The sequence below is a fragment of the Trachemys scripta genome, chromosome 6, assembly GCF_013100865.1.
Source record: "Trachemys scripta elegans isolate TJP31775 chromosome 6, CAS_Tse_1.0, whole genome shotgun sequence".
Taxonomy (NCBI): Eukaryota; Metazoa; Chordata; order Testudines; family Emydidae; genus Trachemys; species Trachemys scripta.
In genome coordinates this window covers 128,546,411-128,559,744 of record NC_048303.1, presented here as the reverse complement: position 1 = coordinate 128,559,744, position 13,334 = coordinate 128,546,411, and the positions used below count along the sequence as shown (strand labels likewise).

General features: G+C 43.6%; 1 protein-coding gene across 4 annotated transcripts in view; it reads right to left on the bottom strand.

Annotated features, from left to right (window-relative positions):
* Window positions 1-13,334, bottom strand: part of ELP1 (elongator complex protein 1) — a 113,636-nt gene that overhangs the window by 24,569 nt on the left and 75,733 nt on the right. For all 4 annotated transcript variants that reach the window (XM_034774385.1, XM_034774386.1, XM_034774387.1 and 1 more), the window contains 6 exons: window positions 11,312-11,391; window positions 7,014-7,151; window positions 5,865-5,950; window positions 4,911-5,059; window positions 3,424-3,547; window positions 736-833 (listed from right to left, as the gene is read on the bottom strand). In XM_034774385.1, coding sequence (XP_034630276.1) covers window positions 736-833; window positions 3,424-3,547; window positions 4,911-5,059; window positions 5,865-5,950; window positions 7,014-7,151; window positions 11,312-11,391 — 675 coding nt within the window. The remainder of the gene's footprint in view (window positions 1-735; window positions 834-3,423; window positions 3,548-4,910; window positions 5,060-5,864; window positions 5,951-7,013; window positions 7,152-11,311; window positions 11,392-13,334) is intronic.

The following is a 13,334-nucleotide window of genomic DNA, read 5'->3' as shown; positions in this document are numbered from 1 at the left end:
GAGTCAGACCAAACAACGAGAATGGAATCACCAACAGGCCTGAAGAAAGAGGAGCCAAGGAAATTGGTCCTGGTTTAGCTCACAGTAGCCAGCTGGCTCAGGGCTTGCCCTGGCCAATGTCCCAGGGCACAAGAATGCACACGTGCTCTCTCTCACACGTGACAAGAGCGCACAGGCATGCACACATGCATACTGCTCTGCGCCTCCTGGGGCTGGCTAGGTTCTCAGGGCAGCTGTCATGCAGGCAGTGTGAAGCCCACCATGGCAAGATCCCATGAGGCCAAGGCCTGGGTTTGGTTGCGGGGCAGCAGTTCTCTGGCTACTCAGGATTCCTGCCCATAACAGGTCAGTTATTGCACAAGCTGCAGGGTGACTTCAGAAGGGCAAGGGGGGGGGGGGGGGGAAGAAGCAGGGCTCTCAGGGAAAAAGGGGGGGGGGGGGCAGGAACAGCAATGCTGCAAAGGATTGGGATCTGAGCAGCAGCCCCCCAAATGAGGGGGATAGGGAGCATCGCAGACACTTCTCATTATTAACATCCCCTCCCTCACCCACCAAGGGGCAGTAAGAGCAGCTGCAGTTCACCATTAAACAAAACAAAACAGTTTGGAAGTGCAGTGCAGGGAACAGGAGTTCCTGGTTTCAAGCATTCCATATTAATCCCTTGCAACCAGCAGGGGCCAGCATTCCATGAGCACAGAACCACCACTCCCTAGGTTCACAGCACAGGTCACGCACCTTGTGTTCTGGAGTATCAGGGGGATACAACTTCAGGGCTTCGTTATACAAATTCTGATCCTTCACCAAGTTCAGAAATTCAGAGAAGTGCTCTGTACCTGAGGAAACAATTCACTGTCCTCCAGTGGTACAGACACAGCATGGCAGGGTACACGACGCTCACCAATTCACTTGCCCTGTGGGAAAGGCTGGCTGGCTGAGCTTTGGGGCCATAGCACAACTTACCAGCTACACCAGTGATACTCAGACTGAGGCTCGCGAGCCACAAGGGGCTCTTTGCAGCACATGATATTACAACACTGTGATTTAATTATTAACCAATCAGGATGCTTTTACTATGGTATTAACTAGGGCTGTCCAGCTATTAAAAAAATTGATCGCACAATTAAAAAACTTAATCGCAATTAATCGCACTTTTAAACAATAATAGAATACCATGTATTTAAATATTTTTGGATGTTTTCTACATTTTCAAATATACTGATTTCAATGACAACACAGAATACAAAGTGCACAGTGTTCACTTTATATTTATTTTTGATTACAAGTATTAGCACCGTAAAAAAACAAAAGAAATAGTGATTCAATTCACCTCATACAAGTACTGTAGTGCAATCTCTTGATCATGAAAGTTGAACTTACAAATGTAAAATTATGTTAAAAAAATGCATTAAAAATGTAAAATTTTAGAGCCTGCAAGTCCACTCAGTCCTACTTCTTGTTCAGCCAATCACTCAGACAAACGGGTTTGTTTACATTTGCGGGAGATAATGCTGCCTGCTTCTTGTTTACAACATCATCTGAAGTGAGAACAGGCATTCTCACTGCACTGTTGTAACTGGCGTCGCAAGATATTTATGTGCCAGATGTGCTAAAGATTCATATGTCCTTTCATGCTTCAACCACCATTCCAGGGGACATGCGTCCATGCTGATGACAGGTTCTACTCGATAACAATCCAAAGCAGTGTGGACCGACGCATGTTCATTTTCATTATCTGAATCAGATGCCACAAGGAGAAGGTTGATTTTCTTTTTTGGTGGTTCAGGCCCTGCAGTTTCTGCATTGGAGTGTTGCTCTTTTAAGCCTTCTGAAAGCATGCTCCACACCTCCACCCCCTCAGATTTTGGAAGGCACTTCAGATTCTTAAACCTTGGGTCGAGTGCTGTAGCTATCTTTAGAAATCTCACATTGGTACCTTTCTTTGTGTTTTGTGAAATCTGCAGTGAAAGTGTTCTTAAAATGAACAACACGTGCTGGGTCATCATCCAAGACTGCTATAACATGAAATATATGGCAGAATGCGGGTAAAACAGAGCAGGGGACATACAATTTTCTCCCGAGGAGTTCAGTCACAAATTTAATTTAATCATTTTTTTAATGAGAGTCATCAGCATGGAAACATGTCCTCTGGAATGGGGGCCGAAGCATGAAGGGGCATATGAATGTTTAGCATCTCTGGCACGTAAACACCTTGCAATGCCAGTTACAAAAGTGTCACGCGAACACCTGTTCTCACTTTCAGGTAACATTGTAAATAAGAAGAGGACAGCATTATCTCCTGCAAATGTAAACAAACTTGTTTGTCTTAGTGATTGGCTGAAGAAGAAGTAGGACTGAGTGGACTTGAAGGCTCTGAAGTTGTACATTGTTTTGTTTTTGAGTGGAGTTATGTAACAAAACAAAACAAAAATCTATATTTGTAAGTTGCACTTTTGCAACAAAGAGATTGCACTATAGTACTTTTATGAGGTGAACTGAAAAATACTATTTCTTTTATCATTTTTGCAGTGCAAATATTTGTAACAAAAAACGATATACACTTTGATTTCAAGTACAACACAGAATATAATGTATATGAGAAAATGTAGAACAAATCCAAACTATTTCATACATTTCAATTGGTATTCTGTTGTTTAACAGCACGATTAATATTTTTAATCAAGATTAATTTTTTTGAGTTAATTTCATGAGTTAGCTGTGATTGACAGCCCTAGTATTAACCAACTGTAGTTGATAAAATAATAATACTTCGTCAGTCATTTTGCTGTAAGAATTGTGTGCGTGTATGTGTGTGTGTGTAAGTCAAATATGTCCTCTGTCATATTGTTTAAATATGAATCTATAGTACTACAGTAAATGAAACAAGGAGTTCACACTCCTGTGCGGATTGCTAATTTGGCTCCTGAACCACTGAGATCTGAGTATCACCGAGCTACACCTTAGCTTCTGTAGGACATGGGGTGCAGGCCTGGCCCCACCACAGCCCTTAGGAGCTTTGTCATAGGAGCCAGGATTGTTTCCTGGCCCCAACCTGAACAATAATAAAGTGATCTGAGCCATTCAGGACACAGGAACTAATGACCGTGCCATTATTTCAGCCACACAACACCATCTCTGCATGCCCACAACAAACAGAGCCTAATGATCAACTTGCTTCCTTTACAAGCCACTTTTACGACAGAACTTGTGCTTCAGCAAAAGAACCCTCCATAAAAAGTGTCTTTCCAAAGCAAGGTATAAAATCAAGTAACGAAGTTAATTTGTGCAACAGCAACAAAGCCAAACAAGGATCCCACATTGGCTTCCTGTGACACTCATTTTCTTTTTATCCTATTCTGTAGAAGGGGGTGAAATGCTACAACAGAGAATCACGTCCCAGAGACACAATACATGCAGGGCACTTACCACATTTGCTGAGGTGGCAGAGTGCCTTCTTGTATCTTTTCAGGTATTTGTCTATAGTGTAGTGTTGATAGTTGGTTTCCATTTTCTGGAGGGTGTTTAAGAATGGTAGGTACTCCTTAGGGTCCTGCAAAGCACATCAGATAACTGCGTTGCCTCTTATATGTCAAACTGCTCAGTCAAATAATACCCTGGCAACTGCATCTCCCACAACATGCAGCCCATAATCAGCAAGAAAAGCTGGAACTATCAATCAAATCTGCTAGCTTGAGAGTTACTAAATATCACTCCCTCTGGATGGTTTACGGCAGTGGCTCTAAACCTTTCCAGACTACTGAAGTCCTTTCAGGAGTCTGATTTGTCATGCATACCCCCAACTTTCAGCTCAACTTAAAAACTACTTGCTTACAAGATCAGACATAAAAATACAAGTGTCACAGCACACTAGTACTGAAAAATTGCTTACTTTCTCATTTTTACCATATTATAAAATAAATTGATGGGAATATAAATATTGTACTTACATTTCAGTATATAGAGCCGTATAAACAAGTCATTGTCTGCATGAAATGTTAGTTTGTATTGACTTCGCTAATGCTTTTTATGTAGCCTGTTGTAAAACTACGCAAATATCTAGATGAGTTGATGTATCCTCTGGAAGACCTCTGCATACCCCCAAGGGTACACGTACCCCTGGTTCAGAACCACTGGTTTATGGTTTTAGGCCCTTCTAGCTAGTTCATTACTGAGATTTGAAAATCAACTCCCATTTGGATTTTAGCAGCATGTCATGGGCAGACAGAGGACAGCTCTATTTTCAGTTTACAATTGTGTTAATTTTTGACGTCCTGATTGATCAAAACTGTTTCCTTCTCTGTCTCGTCTGACTTTTTGCCAGCGAGTAGATATTCCAGAATCTCACATTTCATTTTTAAAAAGTGTTTCCAGCCTTAATGGTTGGGAAGAAACCCCTAACACTATAAACAGTGTTTTTACTTGAGGGCCAGCAGCAACTCCTTCCCTGAAGTTGGGGATCTCTGTGACGTACCAGCCAATTCCGAAACAGAGTGCCATGGAGAGCCTCTCCTAAACGAAACCCAACTGGAAAATTCACATGCACACGTGCTGTCACTCAGCTGAGGTCACAGTACACCATATACCTGATCACCTCAAAAGCACAGAAGTGGAAAGCCAAGATTTCTACACCTCTCCTCACTAGTGGCACAAAGTCAGCACCTCATTAACTCTGCTCTCCAAGGACAGAGCACCCTTGCCCCTGGGAGGGTATATTCCCCAAACTTGAGCGGGTGGTTTCCCAAACAGTGCTGAGGAGATAGGGGCTGGCCTGTGAGGGCACTTGGACTTTAGGGCTGGAAGATGGGTGTCTGGACTGGTACAGAGTTATGGTTCGGAAACAATCCACCTTTGAAACTTTGGTAATTTTGTTTTGAAAATTAGAAAACGGTAAGAACAAGTAGTGTCACAATGACCTTCTGAGACTTCTCTGCCACCATGACAACCAAATCAAAGTCGTATGTGCCCAGGGAGTGATCGTACAGTTCATTGACGTCAACCAGGAAGAGTAGATACTTCAACGCTGCTTCTGCAGTCACCCCCTCAGCTGCTGGTGAAACAGTCTCTGTAATCGTGGGAAACAGAGCCATCAAAAATCACTTGTACCTTGCACCAATCAAAGGCTGTTCCGTGAGCTCCAGGCACACCATGAGAACGCATGCTCACTTAGCTCATTAGAAACAGCACGGTCTGATTTCAGAGACAGACAGGCAGTCCCCCTGCTCTAACGATTCATAGAATCATAGAATATCAGGGTTGGAAGGGACCTCAGGAGGTCATCTAGTCCAATCCCCTGCTCAAAGCAGGACCAACCCCAACTAAATCATCCCATTCAGTCTTGTGCTTGAAAGAGGGAATGCTGGGGATGCCTGCCTCAGCTATTCACGTAGTATCCTGAACAGCAGCATGGCAGTCTTCAGGGCCTGGCCTGAAGCAAGGGACAACACAACTTGCATCCTGCTTATATCACTGCAGAATGACATCAAGTGTGCCATGCTGAGGGACCAGCGACAGGCATGGGGCACACAGAACACCCATGCAAAAAAAAAAAAAAAAAAGGGGATGAAGGAGGCAGCTAATATACCCAGGCTCATTCACGGATATGATTAACCAATCCCTGACTACAGACTAATGATCACAACACCAAGCAAGAGTAACCATATGTGACTGTCTCTTTTGTGCTATCCAGTGCTATTTCATTGTGACAGCTAACTTCATAGACTCTGAACTGAACTTTGTGAGGCCTGGACAAATTTCTGTTATTCAGAGTCAAAAATCAGGGGTAAATAATGCTAATAATCAGAGTTACTCTCTGAACTCTCCCCAGATGTGCAGCCCTTTACTTGCCATCTGAACGAAGAGCACTGTACCTCGCAGCTCGTGCACTTTTTGAAGGGCAATTTCCAGTTCTGGGGTGCTTTTCTTCACATGGGATGTCAGTATTGAAAGACAGTATCTGAGGGAAACAGACAACAAGAAACAAAGCAAGAAACCAATCAGAAGGAGAAGATCAACAATCTACAATAGAACCTCAGAGTTATGAACACCAGAATTACCAGTCAACCACACACCTCATTTGAAACTGGAAGAACACAATCAGGCAGCAGCACAGACAAAGGGGGGGGGGGGGGGAAAGAAGCAAATACAGTACATTACTATGTTAAACATAAGCTACTAAAAAAATAAAGGGAAAGTTTAACCTTGTCAAATCTTTTTTTAAGGAAACTGTTTGTGCTTGTTTCATTTAAAGTAAGGTTAAAAGCAGCACTTTTCTTCTGCATAGTAAAGTTTCAAAGCTCTATTAATTCAATGTTCAACTTCTGAAAGAACAACCATAACGTTTTGTTCAGAGTTACAAACATTTCAGAGTTATGAACAACCTCCATTCCCAAGGTGTTCTCAACTCTGAGGTTCTACTGTATTTTTTAAGTTCTATTACTGAATATTTTAGTGTGGTCTTTGCTTTAATGGAAGGGTTGGGATTTGGGGATTTTGTTTTTTATTTGAAAAGAATAAAGGGTGAAGAACATACCAAGGAGGAACATTTTGCCCGGGATGATCCCTGGGATACAGTACATGTATAAACTCTGATGATGCCTTAATTAAAACAGAAAACCGGCTTCCTCACCACATCAGCCTTTACCTCTGGACAACAGAGCTCAGTGCAAGTTACTAAAGCTAGTCAACCTTTTTTTTTTTTTTAAACAAAGTTTATTGTTGAAAAAAGGCCTTTTTTCTGAAGCAAAATTTTTCACCAAAACATTTTCCCCACTGTCAAACATTGATTTTTTGTTAAAAGTTTTAAATAAAATTTCTAAAAAAATTCAGTTTTTCACTTATCAAAAGCTAGTTGTCAATAAGTGAAAAGAGTCTTATGTTTTCAGATATTTTTAAAAAAAAGAAAAATAGGGCTTCACTTCAACCCCTCTGAAATAAAAATTTTTCTTACTTTTTAGCCAGCTCTAAAAATGACTTTCTATTACTGTTCTGTTCTAAACTGCAGATGGCATTTCACTTACTTTTGTGGATTGATGTTTTCCATGGCAGCTCTCATTGCATCACAGATAAGGTCTACTTTTTTCTGATCAGAACACTGTTGTAGCTGGACATTGCTGCTAACTGGAGATGGGTACATAGTCTTTGTGAAGTCTTCTTCTCTAAGAAGAAACATGCACTATACATACCAGTTGGGCCCCAACTCACAGCCCAGCACAAATACTCGTGCCAGAAGACATATATAGTAACTCCTCACTTAACGGTGTAGTTCTGTTCCTGAAAAATGCAACTTTATGCGAAACGATGTTAAGCAAATCCAATTTCCCCATAAGAATGACTGTAAATAGGGGGGGTTAGGTTCCAGGGATATTTTTTTCACCAGACAAAAGACATTATGTACATATACAGTATAAGTTTTAAACAATTTTAAACAAACAGTTTAATATTGTACACAGCAATGAATGACTGTGAAGCTTGGTTGAGGTGGTGGAATCAGAGGGTGGGATATTTCCCAGGGAATGCCTTGCTGCTAAATGATGAACTAGCACTCAGCTGAGCCCTCAAGGGTTAATCCGCTGTTGTTAATGTAGCCTCACACTCTGCAAGGCAGCATGGACTGAGGCAGGAGGGAGGAAACACAATAGATGCAGGGCAGTAGCTGCAAACACTTCCCTGCAAAAACTGAACATGATGTTGAGCCCACACTATCCAGCTGGAGTGCACCACTCCCTCCTCCTGACAGCACATGCATGGCTGCACAGGTGCTGACTTTCCAAAGTGCTGGGGGGTGCGTGCATGAGAGAGAGAGAGCAACGTGCATTGCCCCTTTAAGTACGCTGGTCCCACTTCAAGTACGCTGCCCTTTTAAGCAGATCAGCCAGTTCAGACAGGAAGCAACAGCTTCCAGCAAGCTCCCTACTTTCTGTCCCTGAGCCCTGTCCCCCTCCTCTGCTTTGTGGAGAAGGGGTACAGAGTGGGAGAGCAGGACATCCTGATATCAGCACCCCTCTCCCGCCCTTCCCTAGCAAGCAGGAAACTCCAGGAGCAGCTCCAAGGCAGAGGGCGGGGGGGAGGGACAGCTGAACTGCTGCTGGGTAGCTGCCGAGCTGAGCCACATACCTTACAGAGAATTTTGGGGACAAGGAGGGGCTGCTCTTCCAGAGACTCCTGCAAGCAGTGGACAAAGCAGGCAGCTGCCAAACGACGTTATAATGGAGCATTGCATAGGGTTACTATACGTCCGGATTTTCCCGGACATGTCTGGCTTTTTGGGCCTCAAATCCCCATCCGGGAGGAAATCCCAAAAAGCCGGACATGTCCGGGAAAATAGGGAGGGAGGGGCCAGCGGTGCTCGGCCAGGGGCCAGAACCCGGCGGCGCTCGGCCGGGGACGCTCAGCCAGGGGCCGGCGCCCCAGGGCCCGAGCCAAGGGCTCGGCCGGCCAGGGCCGGCGGTGCTCGGCCGGAGCCAGAGATGCTCGGCCAAGGGCCGGCGCCCCAGGGCCCGAGCCAACCCGGGCAGGAGACACCGGGGCCAGAGCCTCTTGGCCTGGGCCGGCTGCCGGAGGGAGCCGCTCGGCCGGGGGGGCTGGACTGGGCCGCGCTTCCTCGCGCCCGCCAGTCCCAGCCCCAGCCCCAGCTTACCTGCTGCCTGCATGCTTCAGGCTTCCCGCGAATCAAATGTTCGCGGGAAGTAGCAGAGTTGGGGCCGAGAAGGGGCAGGGCTGGGGGCGGAGTTGGGGTCCCATGGAGTGTCCTCTTTTTGGACACTTAAAATATGGTAACCCTAGCATTGTACAACTTTAAACGGGCTTGTTCCCTAATAGATCAGCAACGTAACAACGAAACGTTAACCTGGACAACGTTAAATGAGGAGTACAGTACAACGCACTTTAAGATTACTAGTACTCTCTCTTCTATGTAGTTCCTTATCCTGTCATTATCTGGCACAACTGGAAAGGACTCATGAAGTGGATTAATATCCATCGTGCATGCTTTGTTCTCTTATCCTTTCCCCAGGGAAACATAAAACTTCTATTCTACAAGTGATACAGGGCAATAGGCAGACTCCATTTCAAGATGATTTTTTCTTTGTCAGACAACTGGAGGGCTCAGGCAGGAGGAGGGCTCAGACACTTCTGACATGAAGATGATTGGCACTTTTGAAAATTAAGCCATTTGTTTAGGTTCCCAAACAAAGATTTAAGGCTGAGATTTTCAAAATGAGACTCCACACTCTACGTTTAGGTATCTAAAGAAGTGGCCTGATTCTCAGAAGTGCTGAGCAAACCAGCAGCTCCCAGTGCCTTTAAAGGGAGCAAATCATACTCAGCCTTTTGAAAAATCGCTTAGTCAGGAGCCTAAACAATAATAGCCTTAAAAAAAAAACAGTTTCTTTATTCCCCTCTGCAATTCCCACAGGAGACCCCTAAATCAGAGGATGTCAACTACTGAAGCAACTGCTGAGATTTTCTCAAACATTCACATGGCAAACCAGAAAAAAATACAAACTAGGGCTGTCAAGCGATTAAAAACAGTGCGATTAATCACACTGTTAAATAATAATAGAATACCATTTATTTAAATATTTTGGATGTTTTCTACATATTCAAATATATTGATTTCAATGACAACACAGAACACAAAGCATACAGTGCTCACTTTATATTTATTTTTGATTACAAGTATTTGCACTGTAAAAAAACAAAAGAAATAGTGATTCAATTCACCTCATACAAGTACTGTAGTGCAATCTCTATCATAAAAGTTGAACTTACAAATGCAGAATTATGTACAAACAAGTTTGTTTACATTTACAGGAGATAATGCTGCTCACTTCTTGTTTATCATGTCACCTGAAAGTGAGAACAGGCATTCTCGTGGCACTGTTGTAGCTGGCATCGCAAGATATTTACGTGCCAGATGCGCTAAAGATTCATATGTCCCTTCATGCTTCAACCACCATTCCAGGGGACATATGTCCATGCTGATGACGGGTTCTGCTCAATAACAATCCAAAGCAGCGTGGACCGACGCATGTTCATTTTCATTATCTGAGTCAGATGCCACCAGCAGAAGGTTGATTTTCTTTTTTGGTGGTTCAGGCCCTGCAGTTTCTGCATCGGAGTGTTGCTCTTTTAAGCCTTCTGAAAGCATGCTCCAAACCTCGTCCCTCTCAGATTTTGGAAGGTACTTCAGATTCTTAAGCCTTGGGTCGGGTGCTGTAGCTCTCTTTAGAAATCTCATATTCTTTGCATTTTGTCAAATCTGCAGTGAAATTGTTCTGAAAATGAACATGTGCTGAGTCATCATCCGAGACTGCTATAACATGAAATATATGGAAGAATGTGGGTAAAACAGAGCAGGAGACATACAATTCTCCCCCAAGGAGTTCAGTCACAAATTTAATTAACGCATTATTTTTTTAATGAGTGTCATCACCATGGAAACATGTCTTCTGGAATGGTGGCCAACGCATGAAGGGGCATACGAATGTTAAGCATATCTGGCATGTAAATACTTTGCAATGGCAGCTATTAAAGTGCCATGCAAATGCCTGTTCTCACTTTCAGGTGACACTGTAAATAAGAAGAGGGCAGCATTATCTCCTGTCAATGTAAACAAACTTGTTTGTCTTAGCAATTGGCTGAAGAAGAAGTAGGACTGAGTGGAACTGTAGGCTCTGAAGTTTTACATTGTTTTGTTTTTGTGTGCAGTTATGTAACAAAAAAAATTTACATTTGTAAGTTGCACTTTCATGATAAAGCGATTGCACTACAGTACTTGTATGCGGTGAATTGAAAAATACTATTTCTTTTGTTTATATCATTTTTACAGTGCAAATATTTGTAATAAAAATAATATACATTTTGATTTCAATTACAACACACAATACAATGTATATGAAAATGTAGAAAAACATCCAAAATATTTAATAAATTTCAATTGGTATTCTATTATTTAACAGTGCAATTAAAACTGCAATGAATTGTGATTAATTTTTTTAATTGTGATTAATTTTTTTGAGTTAACTGTGATTAAATCGACAGCCCTACTACAAAGTGCTACAGCCAAACAAAACGTAAGTCCCCAGTTGGCCAAATCAAACCAATAGTCACAAGTGAGTCCATCTTGCGGAATCCCTCTGCCTGGATGGACCAGGCCCACAGCCAGCTCACCTGGCAGTTGGAAGCAGTCACCATCCACTTGGTCAGACTGAATCCTCTGGTTCTTTGAGACCCAGCCCCCATTCTCCAGCTTCCAGAACAATGAAACTGCGGCTTTATTTACCAGGTGTTCTTTTATCAGAAGAACAATACTTACTTCAACTCGGTGAAAAATAAGTTGATGTAATTCACAGAATCTATTTGTTTTATGAAGGTTTCCACATTTTCCAGAAAAACCTGAAGTGAACAAAACCCTTTCAGTGATGATGCTGTTATTTACAGGCACATTAACACAAAACACACAGAGCGACTTCAAAGGGTCATTTAAATTTGCACATGGCCATATCCAACTCTAAACCTGAGTTACCCTACTCTTGCCATTTGCACACACTATAGTTCTTTGCATGCAGACGGTAGGAGCTGTACAGCACTGGGTACCATCCTTAAGAACCTGTGTACTCGCTATGCCCCAAACTCTCATGCCAGCTGTTCAGTACAAGGCAATGCCAGCTCAGGGGAGATAACCTTCCAAGTGTGACATGGAACAGAATTATCTTCACAGCCCTAGGAACTCTACCCTTCACTCAGATCTGTGCCCCCCTGCTGAGAATCCATCCACATGGATCCACTTGCAGGATCAAGGCCTTAGTAGATACAAGCAGCACAGGTTCCACTAACATTGCTGCCTTCGACCTCCTCTGTTGCCAGGAAAAGCTTCCTCCCCTAATTGGCCAGTGGGATTCTGATGTGGCGTTGACAGAGCTTTATAAACCCTGATTACATAAGAACGGCCATGCTGTGTCAGACCAATGGTCCATCTAGCCCAGTATTCTGTCTTCTGGCAGTGGCCAATGCCGGGTGCCCCAGAGGGAATGAACAGAACAGGGAATCAAGTGCTCCATCCCGTCGCCCATTCCTAGCTTCTGGCAGACAGGCTAGGGACACCATCTCTGCCCATCCTGGCTAATCATAGAACATCAGGGTTGAAAGAGACCTTAGGAGGTCATCTAGTCCAACCCCCTGCTCAAAGCAGGACCAATTCCCAACTAAATCATCCCAGCCAGGGCTTTGTCAAGCCTCACCTTAAAAACATCTAAGGAAGGAGATTCCACCACCTCCCTAGGTAACCCATTCCAGTGCTTCACCACCCTCCTAGTGAAAAAGTTTTTCCTAATATCCAACCTAAACCTCTCCCACTGCAACTTGAGACTCCTTGTTCTGTCATCTGGTACCACTGAGAACAGTCTAGATCCATCCTCTTTGGAACCCCCTTTCAGGTAGTTGAAAGCAGCTATCAAATCCACCCCTCATTCTTCTCTTCTGCAGACTAAACAATCCCAGTTCCCTCAGCCTCTCCTCATAAGTCATGTGCTCCAGACCCCTAATCATTTTTGTTGCCCTCCGCTGGACTCTTTCCAATTTTTCCACATCTTTCTTCTACAGTGGGGCCCAAAATTGGACACAGTACTCCAGATGAGGCCTCACCAATGCCGAATAGAGGGGAATGATCACGTCCCTCGATCTCCTGGCAATGCCCCTACTTATACAGCCCAAAATGCCATTAGCCTTCTTGGCAACAAGGGCACACTGTCGACTCATATCCAGCTTCTCGTCCACTGTAAACTCTAGGTCCTTTTCTGCAGAACTGCTCCCTAGCCATTCGGTCCCTAGTCTGTAGCAGTGCATGGGATGCTTCCGTCCTAAGTGCAGGACTCTGCACTTGTCCTTGTTGAACCTCATCAGGTTTCTTTTGGCTCAATCCTCTAATTTGTCTAGGTCCCTCTGTATCCTATCCCTACTCTCCAGCGTATCTACCACTCCTCCCAGTTTAGTGTCATCTGCAAACTTGCTGAGAGTGCAGTCCACGCCATTCTCCAGATCATTAATGAAGATATTGAACAAAACTGGCCCCAGGACCGACCCTTGGGGCACACAGCTTGATACTGGCTGCCAACTAGACATGGAGCCATTGATCACTACCTGTTGAGCCCGACGATCTAGCCAGCTTTCTATCCACCTTATAGCTCATTCATCCAGCCCATACTTCTTTAATTTGCCGGCAAGAATACTGTGGGAGACTGTATCGAAAGCTTTGCTAAAGTCAAGGAATAACACATCCACTGCTTTTGATGGACCTATCCTCCATGAACTTATCTAGTTCTTTTTTGAACCTTGTTATA